This window comes from Ranitomeya imitator, chromosome 4 (genome assembly GCF_032444005.1).
Source record: "Ranitomeya imitator isolate aRanImi1 chromosome 4, aRanImi1.pri, whole genome shotgun sequence".
NCBI classification, from domain to species: Eukaryota; Metazoa; Chordata; class Amphibia; order Anura; family Dendrobatidae; genus Ranitomeya; species Ranitomeya imitator.
This window is the reverse complement of record NC_091285.1, coordinates 399,658,542-399,683,102: the sequence shown is the minus strand read 5'-3', so window position 1 is coordinate 399,683,102 and position 24,561 is coordinate 399,658,542. Positions and strand designations below refer to the sequence as shown.

The following is a 24,561-nucleotide window of genomic DNA, read 5'->3' as shown; positions in this document are numbered from 1 at the left end:
AGGAAAACCATGGAAAATATCTCCATGCATAAATATAACCACCGATGCAAGCTCAAGGGGCTGGGGAGCCCACATAGAAGGTCGATACCTTCAGGGGACATGGCCTCCATTGATACGCGACAGTTCCTCCAACTACAGGGAACTCAGAACGGTCTGGGAAGCACTAAAAAGGTGCCAACACGAGCTTCAGGGACACCACATCCGAGTCTTCTCAGACAACTCGACCACGGTAGCTTTTCTCCTACATCAAGGAGGACCAAGGCACCGTCCACTTCAGGCACTAGCAGAAGAAATATTCTCCTGGGCGGAAAATACCGTAAAGTCCATCACGGCAGTACACCTAAAAGGTTCACAGAACCAAATAGCGGACTTTCTCAGCAGAGAGAAGGTACAGCCGTCAGAATGGTCTCTAAACGAAGAAATCTTTACTCAGTTAATCCAACAGTGGGGCACCCCACAAATGGATTTATTCACCTCAAGGAGCAATACAAAAACGAAAGAATTCTTTTCGCTAAATCCAAGAGACAATCCAACTGGCATGGATGCATTGGCTCAACATTGGGACATGGAACTCGCATACGCGTTCCCGCCACTAGCCCTAATTCCCAGAGTTCTGAGGAAAATCCAGGAAAGTCTAGCGGTAGTGATCCTAATAGTGCCATATTGGCCCAAGAGGAGCTGGTTTCCTCTGCTGAAGTGGATGGCGGTGGAGGACCCAGTGTTACTACCACAGAGACGGGATCTTCTAATACAGGGACCATTGGTCCATCAAAATCTAAAGATGCTACAACTCTCAGCATGGATCTTGAAAGGGAGATCTTGAGATCAAAGGGACTGTCTGAGTCAGTTATCTCAACTATGAAAAAAAGTAGAAAGCCGGTGACCTCGGCTATATACCAGAAGATTTGGAAGAAATTTTGTGCACAGACCAATACTCCAATATCCATTCTCCAACAACCAGATATTCCTCAAATACTAAATTTTCTCCAAACAGGTTTTGATATGGGCTTGAGACCTAGTACGCTAAAGGTACAAATCTCAGCTTTAACTGCCTTTTATGACTATCCACTAGCGAATCATCCCTGGATAATGAGATTCATCAAAGCTACACAACGTCTTAGACCAACAATACGAAGCTCAGTACCCTCATGGAACCTCACTTTGGTGCTAAATGAGCTACGGAAAGCTCCGTACGAGCCACTTGATCAGGCAGACCTAAAATCTGTGACATTCAAGACTGTTTTCCTCGTCGCAATAACGACAGCAAGGCGAATAGGCGAAATTCAAGCCCTGTCCATAACAGATCCATACTTAAAGATACAGGAAGATTGCATCGTTTTAAAGTTGGATCCTTCATTTCTTCCAAAAGTTGTGACGGACTTTCACAGAAACCAGGAAATAGTTTTGCCTACGTTCTGCCAGAACTACAATAACGAAAAAGAACGTTCTCTTCATTCCCTGGATGTTAAGAGAACAGTATTGCAGTATCTAAAACTTGCAGACAGCTGGAGAATTGACTCAAATCTCTTTATCCAGGTGTCTGGGAAGAATAGAGGCAAAAAAGCCTCAAAAGCGACTCTGGCTAGATGGATCAAATCTACCATTTGCGCTGCGTATATTTCAGCCGGTGAATCTCCTCCAGATCACCTAAAAGCCCACTCACTGAGAGCAGTATCTGCTTCATGGGCAGAGAGTGCGGGTGCATCCATGGATCAAATTTGCCGGGCGGCAACTTGGTCTAGCTCAAATACCTTTTGCAAGCACTACAAGCTGGACGTTCTCTCAAAGCAGCAGACTAGCTTTGGGAGAAAAGTCCTCCAAGCTGTAATCCCGCCCTAATAGGAGTTATTTGGTATTTCTCCTGTGGTGCTGTCATGTGGACGACCTGGAAACTAGGAGTTAGTCATACCGGTAATGGTATTTCCAGGAGTCCATCATGACAGCACCCATTATTTGCCCCCCCTTAAACTCTTGTCTAATATGTGATACGAACATGTAGAGAGGAAGTTCAATAAAATTGTGTTGTATCCATCCTGATGTGGTACTTTGTAAAATCACTGAGGGGTGGAGGTTGGGAGGGGCTATTTAACCTCTTCTGTGTTCCTGTCCCTATCAAGGATATGAAGAGCAACCTCCTGTGGTGCTGTCATGATGGACTCCTGGAAATACCATTACCGGTATGACTAACTCCTAGTTTTACCTCCATTCTCTATAATGCAAGCTGTGGCGGCGCTTTTTGCACATTCTGTGCATCCCTGCTCTTTCTGAACCCAGCCCTACGGGCTTCTAACGGCACGTGACTGATGAAAGTCCTTATGGACTGAAACGTTTCGAGTGCTACAAATAAATCAAATCTTTCGCCGCTTAAGTTGAGTGCTAGACTTCTTTCTATTTGTATTGAAGGTCTGGGAACCTAGTCTAAGCACCACAGTATAGCTGTGCACACGGTGTTTTCTCTCACAGAATTGTAAACATTGGCCCGGTCATTAACGTGCAAACCACCCTTGGGGGTAAAGGGTTAATTCTTTTCTTTCTTTTTTTTTTCCAACAATTATATGGTTCCCAGGGCCTGGAGGAGAGTCTCCTCTCCTCCACCCTGGGTACCAACCGCACATGATCCGGTTGCTTCCCGCATGTTGGGCATAGCCACATGTGGAAAGTAAGCAGATCAATGCATTCCTATGTGTGCGGAATCCCCGCGATTCCGCACAAAGAATGAACATGCTGTGTTTTTTTTCCGGAATCGATTCTGCCGCGGAAAAAAACGCAGCATGTGCACAATAATTTGCTGATTGCATTCTAATAAATAGGATGCTTGATGTAAGCGTTTTTTTAGCGAAAAAAAACGTGGAAAATCCTGAATGTGTGCACATAACCTTAGTGTTTCTTAAAGCCAGAAAGTTGGCATTTGAAATGACTTTAGTTCTGTGCCATGTCTGTGATCTGCTTTTTTCAACAAAATTAAACAACTGAATGAACATCCTCCAAGGCCGGTCATTCCATAATTTTTGCCAGGGGTTGTATACAATGTTGGAGAAATATTGATCTTCCTCAAGCTAAGTTTATATGGCAGCCACAATACCCCTTGACATAAGTTTGGGGAGAATTTGTGTTCAATATCTACCCACCGTTTAGATGCCTTATTATGGAAAACATCTAGTATGCAATTTCCAATACTTGTCGCATGATATGCTCGTAAGTCAGGTAGACCTGCTCCTCCATTATTTTTATGTCTAATTGGGCATGACTTATGCGTGAGCTGCCTCAGTGCCACTTTTAAACGGCGCTGAAAAATAAATGTACGAGAGCGCCCCCCAGTGTTGAAAAATCTCCAGGGGCTCAGCTACTGGAGGTAGCTGAGACCCAGGAGAACATGATTTAGGTCGGTTTTTACTGTCCCCTGTCACGTTATTGCTGTTATTCACTGAATAATGGTGATCACAAAAAAAAGTATTGATTTTTTTTTTTTTTTTTTTCCCCCATTGAATTCTGTCTTCTCTGATATGATCTAGCATATCAGAGGAGAGAGAAATTGGATCCCCCGGCCCCCGCGGCTGCGTCCTGGAAGAAAATGGCAGGCGCATCACCCAGCAAGAATAGGATATTTTTACTATTGTTTCATTTTGAACACTATGATAGACCAAAATTTAAAGCGATCAAAATTTAAAAAAAAGTAAATGAAATCCACCTTTGTTATCACCCCTTTAGTTAGATGAAAATAATAAAATAAAAAAATTCTAATTTTTTCCATTCTTTGTGGTTGGGGTTAGGGTTAGAATTGGAAGGTGTTTAGGTACATCAGGGGGTCTCCAAACACGACATGGTGCCCTCCATCGATTCCAGCTAATTTTGCGTTCAAAAAGTCAAACGGTGCTCCCTCCCTCCAGAGCCCTGCCACGCACCCAAACAGTGGCTTTCCCCCACATATGGTGTATCGGCATACTCAGAGAAATGGTACAACAAATATTGTGGTCCATTTCCTCCCGTTACCCTTGTAAAAAGAAAAAAGTTTGGGCCTAAAGTAATTTTTTTGGGGAAAAAGTAAAATGTTCACTTTTTCCTTCCACATTGCTTTAGTTCTTGTGAACCACCTGAAGGGTTAATAAACTTCTTGAACGTGATTTTGAGTACCTTGAGGGGTGCAGTTTTTAGAATGGGATCACTTTTGGGTTTTTTTTTTTTGTCATATTGACCCTTCAAAGTCACTTCAAATCTGAGGTGGTCCCTAAAGAAAATTAGTTTTGTAAATTTTGTCGGAAAAATGAGAAATCGCTGGTCAACTTTTAGCCCTTATAACATCCTAACAAAAAAAAATTGTTTCCAGAATTGTGCTGATGTAAAATGGACACGTGGGAAATGTTGTTTATTATTTTGTGTGACACAGTTCTCTGATTTAAGGGCACAAAAATTAAGTTTGAAAATTGCAACATTTTCTGAATTTTTCCCAAATTTCATTTTGTGTTTTTCATAAATAAACGCAAGTCATATCAAAGACATTCTACCACTAATATAAAGTACAGTATGTCATGAAAAATCAGTCTCAAAATCAGTGGAATCCGTTGAAGTGTTCCAGAGCTATAACCTCATAGTGACAGTGGTCAGCAGTGTAAAAATTAGTTTGGTCATTAAAGGGAACCTGTCACCCCGTTTTTTCAGATTGAGCTATAAATACTGTTAAATAGGGCCTGCGCTGTGTGTTACTATAGTGTATGTAGTGTACCCCGATTCCCCATGTATGCTGAGAAATACATTACCAAAGTCGCCGTTTTCGCCTGTCAATCAGTCTGGTCAGGTGGGCGTGTTCACAGCGCTCTTTTCTTCCCCAGCTTTCCGTCCCCAGCTTTCCGTTGGTGGCGTAGTGGTGTGCGCATGTCCAAGGTCCGAATTCCCTGCGCCCACGTGAAGACACAGCGCGCGATCTGCGCTGTAATCCCTTGCATCGGTGGGGGCGGCCATCTTCCTGGGGCCGCGCGTGCGCAGATGGCATGCTCTGCTGCACGGGGCTTCAGGAAAATGGCCGCGGGATGCCGCGCGTGCGCACAAGCGATCGCGGCGGCCATTTTCCCAAAGCCGAGTTTGCATCTCGGCTTTGGGAAAATGGCCGCCGTGATCTCTAATGCGCACGCGCGGCATCCAGCGGCCATTTTCCTGAAGCCCCGTGCAGCAGAGCATGCCATCTGCGCACGCGCGGCCCCAGGAAGATGGCCGCCCCCACCGATGCAAGGGATTACAGCGCAGATCGCGCGCTGTGTCTTCACGTGGGCGCAGGGAATTCGGACCTTGGACATGCGCACACCACTACGCCACCAACGGAAAGCTGGGGAAGAAAAGAGCGCTGTGAACACGCCCACCTGACCAGACCAGCCTGATTGACAGACGAAAACGGCGACTTTGGTAATGTATTTCTCAGCATACATGGGGAATCAGGGTACACTACATACACTATAGTAACACACAGCGCAGGCCCTATTTAACAGTATTTATAGCTCAATCTGAAAAAACGGGGTGACAGGTTCCCTTTAAGGTCAAAATTGGCTCGGTCACTAGGGGGTTAACTGTTGCGCCCTCAAAGCATACTGGATTTTTTTTTTTAAAACTTAATCTGCAGTAACAAATCTACAGACAAATTGATATCAATATTTGCAATTTTGCGGCAGATTTGTTGCGGCCTTATGGTCTCTGGTAGAAGTTACTAAAGAAGCTGCTCTCTGTGTGAGACTGTCCCCAATGTGACAGAGGGCACATATCAGTATCTGTAAGCTCTGTGTAAAATGTCGCCTGATTGGAGGGAGGGGATAGCATGAAAAATTGATTTTAGATAGATTGATTGATTTATTTTTTTATTAAATGCATGTAATTTTGGCTAAAAATCATTTTTGCAACTGGGGGTCATTAAACCTGTTTTCCTTTTGAAGCCTTTGTGTTGCACTGTCTCTTGCAAGCGGTACAATGAGTTAACTGGGAACCCATCAGTGATCTGTTTCTGGTAGGAGAGTTTGTAAAATCTTATCTCTTTTTTTAACCTCCCCTCAGCTGATTTCTGACCACAGACCATATCAAAGTTGAGTGTGCATGAAAACAAAGAGCCTGTAAAAGCAAATGTTGCAAAATTTTATATGAACCAGAAATGAGTGAATTTTTATAAAAAAAAATACATGCATTTAAAGGGGTTGTTCGGTCTTCTGAAAGCCTGCAGTCACATGCTGATTAGACGCTCAGTCTCTCTACCACTTATATTGAGAGCGGCTGAGTACGTCTAGTCGGAATTAGGCCAGAAATATGCAAATCTCACATGGCCGCCCGTTCACACCAGCAATACTGGAGAGTCCCGATGCCATGCACAGAAATTCAGAAGTCTGCAGTTGCGTAGAGTGACTGCAGTCTTATCGGAAGACCAGACAACCCCTTTAAGAAGAAAAAAAAATGTTCTAGAGGCTGACAACTTTTAAGGAGCGGCCATTTTCTTCCGGACTGTGCCTGTCTCTGATTGGTCGTGGCTTTTTTTCCGCGACCGATCAGCGACTTGGATTTCCTTGACAGACAGAGGCCGTGACCAATGGATATCCGTGACAGACAGACATATATATATATACACACCGTATATACTCGAGTATAAGCCGACCGCCCCCCCCTAATTATGCCACAAAAAACTGGGAAAACTTATTGACTCGAGTATAAGCCTGGGGTGCAAATGCAGCATTTACCGGTGAATTTCAAAAATAAAAATAGATCATTATTTCCCCATAGCTGTGCCATATAGTGCTCTGCACCGTTCATTATTGCCCCATAGCTGTGCCATATAGTGCTCTGCACCGTTCATATTGTCCCATAGCTGTGCCCCGTATAGTGCTCTGCACCGTTCATATTTCCCCATAGCTGTGCCATATAGTGCTCTACACCGTTCATATTTCCCCATAGCTGTGCCATATAGTGCTCTACACCGTTCATATTTCCCCATAGCTGTGCCATATAGTGCTCTACACCGTTCATATTTCCCCATAGCTGTGCCATATAGTGCTCTACACCGTTCATATTTCCCCATAGCTGTGCCATATAGTGCTCTACACCGTTCATATTTCCCCATAGCTGTGCCATATAGTGCTCTACACCGTTCATATTTCCCCATAGCTGTGCCATATAGTGCTCTGCACCGTTCATATTTCCCCATAGCTGTGCCATATAGTGCTCTACACCGTTCATATTTCCTCATAGCTGTGCCATATAGTGCTCTACACCGTTCATATTTCCCCATAGCTGTGCCATATAGTGCTCTACACCGTTCATATTTCCCCATAGCTGTGCCATATAGTACTCTGCACCGTTCATATTTCCCCATAGCTGTGCCATATAGTGCTCTGCACCGTTCATATTTCCCCATAGCTGTGCCATATAGTGCTCTGCATGTTCATTATTGCCCCATAGCTGTGCCATATAGTGCTCTGCACCGTTCATATTGTCCCATAGCTGTGCCATATAGTGCTCTGCACGTTCATATTGCCCCATAGCTGTGCCATATAGTGCTCTGCACCGTTCATATTGTCCCATAGCTGTGCCATATAGTGCTCTGCACTGTTCATTATTGCCCCATAGCTGTGCCATATAGTGCTCTGCAGGTTCATTATTGCCCCATAGCTGTGCCATATAGTGCTCTGCACCGTTCATTATTGTCCCATAGCTGTGCCCCGTATAGTGCTCTGCACCGTTCATATTTCCCCATAGCTGTGCCCCGTATAGTGCTCTGCACCGTTCATATTGTCCCATAGCTGTGCCCCGTATAGTGCTCTGCACCGTTCATATTTCCCCATAGCTGTGCCATATAGTGCTCTGCACCGTTCATATTTCCCCATAGCTGTGCCATATAGTGCTCTACACCGTTCATATTTCCCCATAGCTGTGCCATATAGTGCTCTGCATGTTCATTATTGCCCCATAGCTGTGCCATATAGTGCTCTGCACCGTTCATATTGTCCCATAGCTGTGCCATATAGTGCTCTGCACGTTCATATTGCCCCATAGCTGTGCCATATAGTGCTCTGCACCGTTCATATTGTCCCATAGCTGTGCCATATAGTGCTCTGCACCGTTCATTATTGCCCCATAGCTGTGCCATATAGTGCTCTGCAGGTTCATTATTGCCCCATAGCTGTGCCATATAGTGCTCTGCACCGTTCATTATTGTCCAATAGCTGTGCCATATAGTGCTCTGCATGTTCATTATTGCCCTATAGCTGTGCCATATAGTGCTCTGCACTGTTCATTATTGCCCCATAGCTGTGCCATATAGGGCTCTGCACCGTTCATTATTGTCCAATAGCTGTGCCATATAGTGCTCTGCACCGTTCATATTGCCCCATAGCTGTGCGATATAGTGCTCTGCACTGTTCATATTTTCCCATAGCTCTGCCATATAGTGCTCTGCATGTTCATTATTGCCCTATAGCTGTGCCATATAGTGCTCTGCATGTTCATCATTGCCCCATAACTGTGCCATATAGTGCTCTGCACCGTTCATTATTGCCCCATAGCTGTGCCATATAGTGCTCTGCACCGTTCATTATTGTCCCATAGCTGTGCCATATAGTGCTCTGCACCGTTCATTATTTCCCCATAGCTGTGCCATATAGTGCTCTGCACCGTTCATTATTGCCCCATAACTGTGCCATATAGTGCTCTGCACCGTTCATTATTGCCCCATAGCTGTACCATATAGTGCTCTGCATGTTCATTATTGCCCCATAGCTGTGCCATATAGTGCTCTGCACCGTTCATTATTGTCCCATAGCTGTGCCATTTAGTGCTCTGCACCCTTCATATTGCCCCATAGCTGTGCCATATAGTGCTCTGCACTGTTCATTATTTCCCCATAGCTGTGCCATATAGTGCTCTGCACCGTTCATTATTTCCCCATAGCTGTGCCATATAGTGCTCTGCACCGTTCATTATTGTCCCATAGCTGTGCCATATAGTGCTCTGCACCGTTCATTATTGTCCCATAACTGTGCCATATAGTGCTCTGCACCCTTCATATTGCCCCATAGCTGTGCCATATAGTGCTCTGCACTGTTCATTATTTCCCCATAGCTGTGCCATATAGTGCTCTACACCGTTCATATTTCCTCATAGCTGTGCCATATAGTGCTCTGCACCGTTCATATTGCCCCATAGCTGTGCCATATAGTGCTCTGCACTGTTAATATTTCCCCATAGCTCTGCCATATAGTGCTCTGCATGTTCATTATTGCCCTATAGCTGTGCCATATAGTGCTCTGCACTGTTCATTATTGCCCCATAGCTGTGCCATATAGTGCTCTGCACGTTCATTATTGTCCAATAGCTGTGCCATATAGTGCTCTGCACCGTTCATATTGCCCCATAGCTGTGCCATATAGTGCTCTGCACTGTTCATATTTCCCCATAGCTCTGTCATATAGTGCTCTGCATGTTCATTATTGCCCTATAGCTGTGCCATATAGTGCTCTGCACTGTTCAATATTTCCCCATAGCTGTGCCATATAGTTCTCTGCATGTTCATTATTGCCCCATAACTGTACCATATAGTGCTCTGCATGTTCATTATTGCCCCATAGCTGTGCCATATAGTGCTCTGCACTGTTCATTATTGTCCCATAGCTGTGCCATATAGTGCTCTGCACTGTTCATTATTGTCCCATAGCTGTGCCATATAGTGCTCTGCACTGTTCATTATTGTCCCATAGCTGTGCCATATAGTGCTCTGCACCCTTCATATTGCCCCATAGCTGTGCCATATAGTGCTCTGCACCGTTCATTATTGTCCCATAGCTGTGCCATATAGTGCTCTGCACCGTTCATTATTTCCCCATAGCTGTGCCATATAGTGCTCTGCACCGTTCATTATTGTCCCATAGCTGTGCCATATAGTGCTCTGCACCGTTCATTATTGTCCCATAACTGTGCCATATAGTGCTCTGCACCGTTCATATTGCCCCATAGCTGTGCCATATAGTGCTCTACACCGTTCATATTTCCTCATAGCTGTGCCATATAGTGCTCTGCACCGTTCATATTTCCCCATAGCTCTGCCATATAGTGCTCTGCACCGTTCATTATTTCCCCATAGATGCTCCACATAAATCTAAACACAAAAATGCCATTGCTGCTGCAATAAAAAAAACAAAAACACAAACTCCCCTCTCTTGCTTGCAGCTCCCAGCGTCCAGTCCCGGCGTCTCTCCGCTCTGACTGATCAGGCAGAGGGCGCTGCGCACACTATATGCATCATCGCGCCCTCTGACCTGCACAGTCAGAGCGGAGAGACGCCGGGAAGATGGAGCGGCGCCCGGCGGCTGTAACGGGGACAGGTAAATATGCTATACTTACCTGGTCCCGGCGTCCGGCTCCTTCTCCCACACAGCTGGTCTTCGGTGCCGCAGCTTCTTCCTCTATCAGCGGTCACCGTTACCGCTGATTAGAGAAATGAATATGTGGCTCCACCCCTATGGGAGGTGGAGCCGCATATTCGTTTCTCTAATAAGCGGTCCCACGTGACCACTGAACAGTGGAAGAGCTGCGGCACCGAAGACCGTGGGACAGGCGGGGAGCGCCAGGATCGCTGGAAGCAGGTAAGTATGCCTCAGCGCCCTCACCCGCCGACCCTGCCACCCACCTTGACTCGAGTATAAGCCGAGAGGGGCACTTTCAGCCCAAAAATCTCGGCTTATACTCGAGTATATACGGTGTGTGTGTATATATATATATGTGTATATGTGTATATATATATATATATATATATATATATATATATATATATATATATACATACATACATACATACATACATACATACATACATACATACATACATACATACATACATACATACATACATATATATATATATATATATATATATATATATATATATATATATATATATACACATATATACATATATACATATATACAGTGGGGCAAAAAAGTATTTAGTCAGTCAGCAATAGTGCAAGTTCCACCACTTAAAAAGATGAGAGGTGTCTGTAATTTACATCATAGGTAGACCTCAACTATGGGATACAAACTGAGAAAAAAAATCCAGAAAATCACATTGTCTGTTTTTTTAACATTTTATTTGCATATTATGGTGGAAAATAAGTATTTGGTCAGAAACAAAATTTCATCTCAATACTTTGTAATATATCCTTTGTTGGCAATGACAGAGGTCAAACGTTTTCTGTAAGTCTTCACAAGGTTGCCACACACTGTTGTTGGTATGTTGGCCCATTCCTCCATGCAGATCTCCTCTAGGGCAGTGATGTTTTTGGCTTTTCGCTTGGCAACACGGACTTTCAACTCCCTCCAAAGGTTTTCTATAGGGTTGAGATCTAGAGACTGGCTAGGCCACTCCAGGACCTTGAAATGCTTCTTACGAAGCCACTCCTTCGTTGCCCTGGCGGTGTGCTTTGGATCATTGTCATGTTGAAAGACCCAGCCACGTTTCATCTTCAATGCCCTTGCTGATGGAAGGAGGTTTGCACTCAAAATCTCACGATACATGGCCCCATTCATTCTTTCATGTACCCGGATCAGTCGTCCTGGCCCCTTTGCAGAGAAACAGCCCCAAAGCATGATGTTTCCACCACCATGCTTTACAGTAGGTATGGTGTTTGATGGATGCAACTCAGTATTCTTTTTCCTCCAAACACGACAAGTTGTGTTTCTACCAAACAGTTCCAGTTTGGTTTCATCAGACCATAGGACATTCTCCCAAAACTCCTCTGGATCATCCAAATGCTCACTAGCAAACTTCAGACGGGCCCGGACATGTACTGGCTTAAGCAGTGGGACACGTCTGGCACTGCAGGATCTGAGTCCATGGTGGCGTAGTGTGTTACTTATGGTAGGCCTTGTTACATTGGTCCCAGCTCTCTGCAGTTCATTCACTAGGTCCCCCCGCGTGGTTCTGGGATTTTTGCTCACCGTTCTTGTGATCATTCTGATCCCACGGGGTGGGATTTTGCGTGGAGCCCCAGATCGACGGAGATTATCCATGGTCTTGTATGTCTTCCATTTTCTAATTATTGCTCCCACTGTTGATTTCTTCACTCCAAGCTGGTTGGCTATTGCAGATTCAGTCTTCCCAGCCTGGTGCAGGGCTACAATTTTGTTTCTGGTGTCCTTTGACATCTCTTTGGTCTTCACCATAGTGGAGTTTGGAGTCAGACTGTTTGAGGGTGTGCACAGGTGTCTTTTTATACTGATAACAAGTTTAAACAGGTGCCATTACTACAGGTAATGAGTGGAGGAAAGAGAAGACTCTTAAAGAAGAAGTTACAGGTCTGTGAGAGCCAGAAATCTTGATTGTTTGTTTCTGACCAAATACTTATTTTCCACCATAATATGCAAATAAATTGTTAAAAAAACAGACAATGTGATTTTCTGGATTTTTTTTTCTCAGTTTGTCTCCCATAGTTGAGGTCTACCTATGATGTAAATTACAGACGCCTCTCATCTTTTTAAGTGGTGGAACTTGCACTATTGCTGACTGACTAAATACTTTTTTGCCCCACTGTATATATATATATATATATATATATAATTTATTACACACACACACACACACACACACACACACACACACACACACACACACACACACACACACACACACACGTATTGACACCCCTGCAATTCTGACAGATAATACTCATTTTCTTCCTGAAAATGATTGCAATCACAAATTCTTTGGTATTATATCTTCATTTAATTTGTCTTAAATGAAAAAACACAAAAGAGAATGAAGCAAAAAGCAAAACATTGATCATTTCACACAAAACTCCAAAAATGGACCAGACAAAAGTATTGGCACCCTCAGCCTAATAATTGGTTGCACAACCTTTAGCCAAAATAACTGCGACCAACCGCTTCCGGTAACCATCAATAAGTTTCTTACAATGCTCTGCTGGAATTTTAGACCACTCTTCTTTGGCAAACTGCTCCAGGTCCCTGATATTTGAAGGGTGCCTTCTCCAAACTGCCATTTTTAGATCTCTCCACAGGTGTTCTATGGGATTCAGGTCTGGACTCATTGCTGGCCACCTTAGAAGTCTCCAGTGCTTTCTCTCAAACCATTTTCTAGTACTTTTTTTGAAGTGTGTTTTGGGTCATTGTCCTGCTGGAAGACCCATGACCTCTGAGGGAGACCCAGCTTTCTCACACTGGGCATTGCATTATGCTGAAACATTTGTTGGTAGTCTTCAGACTTCATAATGCCATGCACACGGTCAAGCAGTCCAGTGCCAGAGGCAGCAAAGCAACCCCAAAACATCAGGGAACCTCCGCCATGTTTGACTGTAGGGACCGTGTTCTTTTCTTTGAATGCCTTTTTTTTTTTCTCCTGTAAACTCTATGTTGATGCCTTTGCCCAAAAAGCTCTACTTTTGTCTCATCTGACCAGAGAACATTCTTCCAAAACGTTTTAGGCTTTTTCAGGTAAGTTTTGGCAAACTCCAGTCTGGCTTTTTTATGTCTCGGGGTAAGAAGTGGGGTCTTCCTGGGTCTCCTACCATACAGTCCCTTTTCATTCAGACGCCGACGGATAGTACGGGTTGACACTGTTGTACCCTTGGACTGCAGGGCAGCTTGAACTTGTTTGGATGTTAGTCGAGGTTCTTTATCCAACATCCGCACAATCTTGCGTTGAAATCTCTTGTCAATTTTTCTTTTCTGTCCACATCTAGGGAGGTTAGCCACAGTGCCATGGGCTTTAAACTTCCTGATGACACTGTGCACGGTAGACACAGGAACATTCAGGTCTTTGGAGATGGACTTGTGGCCTTGAGATTGCTCATGCTTCCTCACAATTTGGTTTCTCAAGTCCTCAGACAGTTCTTTGGTCTTCTTTCTTTTCTCCATGCTCAATGTGGTACACACAAGGACACAGGACAGAGGTTGAGTCAACTTTAATCCATGTCAACTGGCCGCAAGTGTGATTTAGTTATTGCCAACACCTGTTAGGTGCCACAGGTAAGTTACAGGTGCTGTTAATTACAAAAATTAGAGAAGCATCACATGATTTTTTGAACAGTGCCAATACTTTTGTCCACCCCCTTTTTATGTTTGGTGTGGAATTATATCCAATTTGGCTTTAGGACCATTCTTTTTGTGTTTTTTCATTTAAGACAAATGAAGATAATACCAAATAATTTGTATTTGCCATCATTTTCAGGAAGAAAATGAGTATTGAGTATCTGACAGAATTATATATACACGCACGCACATGCACACACGTGTGTATGTATAATATATATATATATATATATATATCTCCTTCTGTCTGTCACAGATATCCATTAGTCATGGCCTCTTTCTGTCAAGGAAATCCAAGTCGCTGATCGGTCGCGGAAAAAAAGCCACGACCAATCAGCGACGGGCACAGTCCGGAAGAAAATGGCCGCTCTTAACTCCCCGCAGTCAGTGCTCGGCGCCTGCATACAGGTCATTCCATGTCAAGTGAACCAATGATTTTTACCTCTATATTTTTAATTCTTTTGAGATTTTGTTATTTGGTAACAGTGTGTCAGAGAATGCAAAATGTGAAGAAGAAAAAATTCTAGATTTTTTTTTTTATTGATTTTCAAAGTTCGGAAAAAGTGCAAATTTCGGTGTTGCCTGTCTTTACATTTCTCTCCATAAGGCCATGTTCACACAGTGCGTTTTTTACTGCGGAACCGCAGCGGTTTTGCCGCTGCGGTTCCGCAGCGGTTTTCCATGCAGGGTACATAACAATGTAACCCTATGGAAAACAGTCACTGCTGTGCACATGATCCGGAATTTCGTTTAAAAAGCTGCGCAGAATAGCTGCGGCAAAAAAGGAGCATGTCACTTCTTTTTCCTGAACCGCAGCGGTTCTGCACCCATAGACCTCCATTGTGAGGTCAAAACCGCAGTAAAACCCGCAGATCAAAAATATATCTGCGGGTTTTACTGCGATTTGATGTGCAGAACCGCTGCAGCAGGAAGTGCGAGGGAGCGGGCGGAAGTGCGTGGGCGGAGTGTGGCTGCCCCCCCGTGCTCCGATCCCGCCCCCCGTGCTCCGATGCCCCCCCCCGTGCTCCGATGCCCCCCCCGTGCCCTAATCTACCCCCCTTATACTTACCCGGCGTCCCGGTGTCCGTCCGGCCGTCTTCTCCCTGGGCGCCGCCATCTTGCAAAATGGCGGGCGCATGCGCAGTGCGCCCGCCGAATCTGCCGGCCGGCAGATTCGCTCCAAAGTGCATTTTGATCACTGAGATAGGTTATATCTCAGTGATCAAAATAAAAAAATAGTAAATGACACCCCCCCCCACTTTGTCACCCCCATTGGTAGGGACAATAAAAAAAATTAAGAATTTTTTTTTTTTTTTCACTAAGGTTAGAATAGGGTTAGGGGTAGGGTTAGGGTTAGAAAACTGCATTAAAAAAAAGGATCAAAAAACGCATCAAAAAACGCATCATAAAAGGACCAAAAAAAGGACCTGCGTTTTCTGCCAAGAGCTGCAGTTTTTTAAAAAAACAGTCCTGAAAAAAAAAGGATGGAAATCCTGAACGTGTGAACATACCCTAACTCAGGCTAAAAAAGAGATAGAGAAACAAAATAAACACCATTCTACTCAGAACTGTACAGGCTTTCACCAGATATGTCACAAGAGTATCTTTGATAATATTTTACCTATGCGAATGCAAGCGCAAAACTTTAAAACGCATTTCCGAAAAAAACGTTTAATTTAAAGATTTCAAAAACTGCACATGTGCCTGCTACGCTCCTAGCCACATCTGTACCAAAATACAAGATGGGATCGTGATGGGATCATATTTTAAAAAATAAAAATATTAGTGTCAGTTCGAAAATCTCAAATTAAGATCTGTTCAGTGTGGGGTCTATATTTACCAAATAATCCATGATTTTTAGATATTACGGTATTATTTTATTATGTTACAGCTTAGAAGCAGGAGAGGGCAGAGGAGAAAGCTTTGTTAGGGCTGAGAATGCTCTGCAGTCACTGTCTACCCCTGGTCAGATGACCGGCCGGCAGCTCGAGCCTCCAGAGGCCACATTCACACCAAATCTTATCACCCATGCAACTCCTCAAATGGAGGGAGAAAAATATTCTTAGCATCCAGTTCATGTATTGTACAAACCAGGACTACGAAGAGGAGGAGGAGAGTTTGTTATAACATCAGTTACAGGAAGCACAACCCATCACAGGGACTCAGCAATACTGGACTGTCATCCCATGTAGTGGAAATATAGACAGTGACGACCATCAAGTGGTAGAAGGCGGCACAAGATCGGCAATGGATGACATAACTGGTTATGTGACCTGTGAATATGATCGGCGCTGGCGGCTACTGGACTCTCCAAAGATTGTGAAAATGAAGACGTAGAAGTGACTTTTATGCAGCTTCTCGTCCAGCGCTGTCCTTTGTGTATCCAAGAAAATCAGTCATTGTAAAAGTTACAAAAATCAGATATAACTCAGGTGGAGACGGACACCATGACCGGCCGCACATACTCTGACACAGAAGGAAATGGCCATTACTAGTAAGCGCTTATGGACAAGATCACATTTCACCCACTAGAAGGGACACATTGATGATAACAGGCCAGTGTAAAAACCTACCATTAATTGTTTGATTAGTTCATATTTAATAAAACGGGGATTTAACTCCTGTACTAGTCATCTTAAACACTTCAAAAATGACCTGTTTAGTGATAATAGAAAAAAAATTGTTCCATGTATAAATAGGTGGTAGAAATATTGGTTCTTTTAATCTTGCTTTTAACATATAATTAGGATCAGACTGTATTTAGAAAATCACACTTGAGGATATGATCACCTTTTATCTTTTGGCTTGTTCAAAGAATTCAGGTTGAAAATGCTGAGCAAGTTGTGTTATTATGATTAAGATGGATTTATTCTGGCACTTCGGTATTTGTTTTTTGTGTTTCTTTGTTGTTGCATATAAATATTGAATTCAATAAGTTGTAATTTGAATAGAAAAAAGGAAGAAACTCACACAAACACAAAATCAGATGATTTAAGGCTTTAAAAAAAAAAATACAAATTTGATAGATCCCAAGTTGAATCCCTGTACAAATATAAACAAGCACACGAGTAACACACATGCATGTTTTCACAATTTTAAAACATAAGTTTTTTTCAGAATTGCGCATCAAAATTTTTAATTTGATTTCTCCAAAACAAAATATAAAGAAACATAGTCTTGTGACATATCAAATGAAAGCTGGTACCGTTCTGAGAAAAATGATGCATCTCCCACCTCTTTATCTTAATTCTAGCCCGAAATATGATTAAAAATGTAAAGCCATACCAGGCCATAATCTGCGCTTTTTCAAAACTTTTAAAATCTGTAAAAAATTGACTGATGAAGAAAAAAATTCTAAACTTTTAATTTGTAATTAAAGTTGTACTTCATAAAAAACAAAAGATAAAAAAAATCTAAAGACGTAAGGTAAAAAAAAATATTCATATTTGGATCACTTGATATGGAATGACCCACACTCCCCTCCAGGCACCGCTAACACAGGGTTAATGCCAGCGGTAACGGACCGCATTATGTCGCGGGTAACGCACTCCGTTACCGCCGCTATTAACCCTGTGTGTCCCCAACTTTTTACTATTGATGCTGCCTATGCGGCATCAATAGTAAAAAATCTAATGTTAAAAATAATAAAAAAACAAAAAAACCTACTATACTCACCCTCTGTCCGCCGAGCCGCTCGTGCCGGCCGCCATCTTCCGTTCGTGAGACCGCTAAGTCATCTGGGTAATTTCGCAATGCATCCTGGGAACGGAAGATGGCGGCAGCCGCACGCTCATCGCCTGCGCCAGATCCGAAGGTGAGTATGTTACAACTACAAGGGGCCCTCGGATCGGAAGGTGAGTGTTTATTTTTTAACTTGTGACATACATGGCTGGGCAATATACTACGTGGCTGGGCAATATACTACGTGGCTCTGTGCTGTATACTACGTGGCTGGGCAATATACTAGGTAGCTGGGCAATATACTACGTGACTGGGCAATATACTACGTAGCTGGGCAATATACTACGTAGCTGGGCAATATACTACGTAGCTGGGCAATATACTACGTAGCTGAGCAATATACTACGTGACTGGGCAATATACTACATACTACGTGGCTGGGCAATATACTACGTGACTGGGCAATATACTACGTGGCTGGGCAATATACTACGTGACTGGGCAATATACTACGTGGCTGGGCAATATACTACGTGACTGGGCAATATACTACGTAGCTGGGCAATATACTACGTGGCTGGGCAATATACTACGTGGCTGGGCAATATACTACGTGGCTGGGCAATATACTACGTGGCTGGGCAATATACTAGGTAGCTGGGCAATATACTACGTGACTGGGCAATATACTACGTAGCTGGGCAATATACTACGTAGCTGGGCAATATACTACGTGGCTGGGCAATATACTACGTGACTGGGCAATATACTACATACTACGTGACTGGGCAATATACTACGTAGCTGGGCAATATACTACGTGGCTGGGCAATATACTACGTGGCTGGGCAATATACTACGTGACTGGGCAATATACTACGTGGCTGGGCAATATACTACGTGGCTGGGCAATATACTACGTGGCTGGGCAATATACTAGGTAGCTGGGCAATATACTACGTGACTGGGCAATATACTACGTAGCTGGGCAATATACTACGTAGCTGGGCAATATACTACGTGGCTGGGCAATATACTACGTGACTGGGCAATATACTACATACTACGTGACTGGGCAATATACTACGTGGCTGGGCAATATACTACGTGGCTGGGCAATATACTACGTGGCTGGGCAATATACTACGTGGCTGGGCAATATACTACGTGGCTGGGCAATATACTACGTTGCTGTGCAATATACTACGTGGCTGGGCAATATACTACGTGGCCGGGCAATATACTACGTGGCTGGGCAATATACTACGTGGCTGGGCAATATACTACGTGGCTGGGCAATATACCACGTGGCTGGGCAATATACCATGTGGCTGGGCAATATACCACGTGGCTGGGCAATATACCACGTGGCTGGGCAATATACCACGTGGCTGGGCAATATACCACGTGGCTGGGCAATATACCACGTGGCTGGGCAATATACCACGTGGCTGGGCAATATACAACGTGGCTGGGCAATATAGTACGTGGCTGGGCAATATAGTACGTGGCTGGGCAATATAGTACGTGGCTGGGCAATATAGTACGTGGCTGGCCAATATAGTACGTGGCTGGCCAATATAGTACGTGGCTGGCCAATATAGTACGTGGCTGGCCAATATACTACGTGGACATGCATATTCTAGAATACCCGATGCGTTAGAATCTGGCCACCATCTAGTGTATGTATGTATATGTGTGTGTGTGTATGTATATAGATCTATCTGGGCCCGTCATTGTAGTTAAGTGGAAACGCCTAATGAATTTTCTGTATGCTGACTGCTTTTCTCTGCACACTTATTGTCTCACCGGTGGATTGATGGGGTCCCACAATTGTTGAAGATGAATACGGAAACAAACACTCGCTCATTGTTGATCTTTTTGTTCATACTGGCCAGTTGGTTATCACTTTGGTTCAATTCATAATAGCCATTCTAATTTATTTAGGCAATTTTTTTTAGGTGATTGATTTCCCATTACATGATGTAGTACTTTTGTTTGACACTAGATGGCAGTGTTTCACTGTAATCAGTATTTGGTTGGCGCAGAACACTTTTGTGTTGTGAGAGATTATGTTGCAGTTACACAGGACTTATGGGATGACCACATTTCTAGATAAAAATGTCTCTTGGCAGGAAAAAAACGCTGCAGAAAAATGTTTTTGGTGCATTTTCTCATGTTGTTTTTCGCATTGATTAGAATATGTAAAAAAAAAAAAGGTGAAAAAATTGACATAGTTCTTCATATCTGCAAGGAAAAAATAAGCAACATGTGCATAAGATTTCAGAAATCACTTTTACTTGGTTGCGACAATAAAATTATCAAGGCAAAAATGCAGCAAAAAAAAATACCCTTATAGGATAAAGTTACTTGCAATTCCGCCAGGGGATGCTATTGAAACTGTAACACAAGTTAAAAACAAACATAAGACAAAAGGTTGGGTCTTTACTTAATAGAGAGCGTCCGAGACGTTCATAGTTAGGTACCCTTCTTATGTGAGCCGTATACAGCCACGACCGTGCCAGTTATGTGCCTACAGGACGAAGTCGTGGCAGCCAAGTGCCTATTGGCCAAGATGCACCATAGTAGTCATAAACTAGGACATTTATATCTAGACAATGGTGTGTTAAAAAAAACAAAGCTGCAAATACTAGCGCTTGCCGTATGTATGGCGTAATTTGCAAGTTTTATTTTCTCCTCCTCTCATGACATAGGGAGAGAAAACAAATGGATGGCACTGCACGTGACGTGGCAAAAGTACTATAATTTTTCCTAGAAAATGGCAAATCTACAGCAGGCAATGGCCAGAGCAGATCTGTGTTTGTTGAATGCACCTGATTTATTACAAGGCATGCACTTCTTAAGGAACATCCACTCTGGCATAAGACATTTCTGATTTATTAAGACTTTACTTTAAGCCATACTTTATAAATCTCCCCCACTTTGTGTTTTTGGTAGCTGCTAAATAATAATGATCGGTGCAGATTATTAACTTGTTTTCACTGGACAACCCCTTGATCAACGATCCGCAGGATGGGTGGTGACTTATTGATCAGTGGGGTCCATCCACTGACCGACTTACAGAACAGGGCAGCTTCATCCTTGCTAGAAAGGGAAGGTGCAGCGCACATGCTCAACTCGACATCAGGGGGCGCCATAGCAATGAAGGACGGTAATAAATACTATCATTTTCCAATTTATAAACTTTCCTATCTTCCAGAGTATACAATAAAAATGTGAATGGAGGACTGCTTATTAGAAATGTACATTTTCTATTGTGTATAGAATGTAACAGATCACACTTTATCCATGAAACGTTCCACCGTGTCCTGCTGTCAGCCCTGCTCCGGGCCTCCACTTGCTCTAGGAACAATGAAGGGCTGCCCCAGTAAGGCTATGTTCACATGTTGCGTTTTTGTTGTCTCTTGTACATTCTGATAAGGTTTAGTGGCTCCCCCAAAATCCTGAGTTTTCTGCACCAAAACCTGTTCCCTGCGTTTTTACTCATTACTTTCTATGGTTGAAAAAACACTGAGGCTATGTGCACACGTTCAGGATTTTTCTCGTTTTTTTCTGTCGTTTTTTTGTGGAAAAAAAGTTTTTTTTAAAAAAAGCATACATAAGCATCCCATCATTTTTAATGCATTCCACAAGTGACAAGCTGCAGTTTTCAAAAGCGCAACAGTTTTCAAAATCAGTTAAGGTACCGTCACACTAAGCGACGCTGCAGCGATCCAGACAACGATGCCGATCGTTGCAGCGTCGCTGGAGAGCTGTCACACACAGCTCTCCAGCGACCAACGATGCCGGTTCCCTGGTAACCAGGGTAAACATCGGGTTACTAAGCGCAGGGCCGCGCTTAGTAACCCGATGTTTACCCTGGTTACCAGCGTAAAAGTAAAAAAAAACAAACAGTACATACATACATTCTGCTGTCTGTCCCCGGCGCTGTGCTTCTCTGCACTGTGTAAGCACAGCGGCCGGAATGCACAGCGGTGACGTCACCGCTCTGCTTTCCAGGTGGCCGGCGCTCACAGTGCAGAGAAGCACAGCGCCGGGGACAGACAGCGGAAGGTAAGTATGTAGTGTTTTTTTTTTTTTTTACTTTTACACTGGTAACCAGGGTAAACATCGAGTTACTAAGCGCGGCCCTGCGCTTAGTAACCCGATGTTTACCCTGGTTACCAGTGAAGACATCGCTGAATCGGCGTCACACACGCCGATTCAGCGATGTCTGCAGGGAGTCCAGCGACGAAATAAAGTTCTGGACTTTTCTGCAGCGACCAACGATATCACAGCAGGATCCTGATCGCTGCTGCCTGTCAAACTGAACGATATCGCTAGCCAGGACGCTGCAACGTCACGGTTCGCTAGCGATATCGTTCAGTGTGACGGTACCTTTAGGAGAAAAAAGTGTGTGTGCATGAGATTTCTGAAATGTCACAGCTTTTGCTGATACTGTAAAACGCAGCTTAAAATCTGCATAAACTGCAGCAAAAAAACAAAAACCCACAATGTGTTTACATGGCCTAAAGTTTGTCTGGTGGGGATGAATTTCAGCACTAATGTAGTGACCGTAATGCTATGCTCACAAGTGGCGGACTTTGTACAAATATTTGATGGGATTGTCTGTAACTTGTACATGGGTTCTGCCACCTCCTTTCAGAGTAATGGGTCAGACGCAGAAATCTGCCTGCCATGTTCACCATGTACACACAAGTACAATTTTTTCACTGACCGTAAATACTGGGTCTCTCATTAGTAAAACCTGTACAGGAAGGTGGGAAATGGCTAATCCACCCGGAGAAGTACTTTCATGTGGAAGATTGCTAAACCTTGTTCTCTGCTAAGTGCCAGCATTACTTCTTACTACTAAACTGCTGCTTCTTTGTATCTTCTCCCAGCCATTCGCTCAAAAGAGGGAGCTCCTTCACCTTTCTGACTCCAAGCACGCCATGGGATTTTACACTGGTTAGTACTGATGTAGATCTGTGTGTGCAATGTGTGTATATTCGTTAATCTCTGTGGTGAATTATCTGTTGCATGTAAACAACCGTGTAAATATTCTCCTTACTTTCTGACGCTAGTGGCAGTCGCTGCAGACGATGTGCTGAGATCGCATGCTTTGTATACATGTAAATCTGGCCTGGAAAGGGTTTTCTTTCAGTGTGTGTCCTAATGGCAAACATGTGTACGCCGTAGCTGAAAGCCTCATCCTAGACGGCGCTCATCAGGAGTGACTCACTTTATTCTTTTAAATACCCAAACCTAATCCAGATGTTGTCTATCAGCGTTTTGTTCCCCATAACCGAATCTGCAGATGTCTGACTGCAGCAGCAAGGCTGTTTTTTTTTTTCTTTTCTTTTTCTCCTGTCTAGTTCAGCACTATCGGACCTTTTGTTCACTTTTTTTTTTGTCCCTGTGACACTTCTTGTGCTATTTTATAGTAGAGTACAACACAATAAAGTTTCCCTAACAAAATTGATTGTGATCTGTTCCTATTGATAGGGAGAATACTAATAATGTTATGTGGAAGTGCCCGCTACGTAGTGCCATGATACTCTGCAAAGTCACTTCTTCTAACCAGAATTAAGGTTAAAGCAATTGTGTAGGAAAAGCCACGGCGTATGAACACCACCTTATCAACTTTTTTTGGACCCCGAAAAATGGCTCACTTTGGTTCGGTCAGTGTTACTTCTTGCCATCAGTAATTTTGGTGTATACAGTGCCTTGCAAAAGTATTCGGCCCCCTGGAACTTTTACCTTTTCCCAAATATCATGCTTCAAACATAAAGATACCAAATGTAAATTTTTGGTGAAGAATCAACAACAAGTGGAACACAATTGTGAATTGAACGAAATTTATTGGCTAATTTTTGTGGAAATTCAAAAACTGAGAAGTGGGACGTGCAATATTATTCGGACCCTTTACTTTCAGTGCAGCAAACCTACTCCAGAAGTTCATTGTGGATCTTTGAATGATCCAATGTTGTCCTAAATGCCTAATGATGATAAATATAATCCACCTGTGTGTAATCAAGTCTCCGTATAAATGCACCTGCTCTGTGATAGTCTCAGGGTTCTGTTTGAAGCACAGAGAGCATCATGAAGACCAAGGAACACAACAGGCAGGTCCGTGATACTGTTGTGGAGAAGTTTTAAAGCCGGATTTGGGTACAAAATGATTTCCAAAACTTTAAACATCCCAAGGAGCACTGTGCAAGCGATCAGATTAAAATGGAAGGAGCATCATACCACTGCAAATCTACCAAGACCCGGCCGTCCCTCTAAACTTTCATCTCAAACAAGGAGAAGACTGATCAGAGATGCAGCCAAGAGGCCCATGATCACTCTGGATGAACTGCAGAGATCTACAGCTGAGGTGGGACAGTCTGTCCATAGGACAACAATCAGTCGTGCACTGCACAAATCTGGCCTTTATGGAAGAGTGGCAAGAAGAAAGCCATTTCTCAAAGATATCCATAAAAAGTGTTGTTTAAAGTTTGCAACAATTCACCTGGGAGACATACCAAACATGTGGAAGAAGGTGCTCTGTCAGATGAAACCAAAATCAAACTTTTTGGCAACAATGCCAAACAATATGTTTGGCGTAAAGGCAACACAGCTCATTACCCTGAGCACACCATCCCCTCTGTCAAACATGGTGGTGGCAGCATCATGGTTTGGGCCTGCTTTTCTTCACTAGGGACAGGGAAGATGGTTAAAATTAATGGGAAGATGGATGGAGCCAAATACAGGACCATTCTTGAAGAAAACCTGTTGGAGTCTGCAAAAGACCTGAGACGGACGGAGAGT

The 24,561-nt window shown here is 43.4% G+C and overlaps 1 protein-coding gene across 1 annotated transcript in view; it reads left to right on the top strand.

The window, feature by feature from the left end:
• NET1 (neuroepithelial cell transforming 1) overlaps nucleotides 1-24,561 on the top strand; it is a 65,908-nt gene that overhangs the window by 26,835 nt on the left and 14,512 nt on the right. The window contains exon 2 of the mRNA XM_069765343.1: nucleotides 22,650-22,716. Coding sequence (XP_069621444.1) covers nucleotides 22,650-22,716 — 67 coding nt within the window. The remainder of the gene's footprint in view (nucleotides 1-22,649; nucleotides 22,717-24,561) is intronic.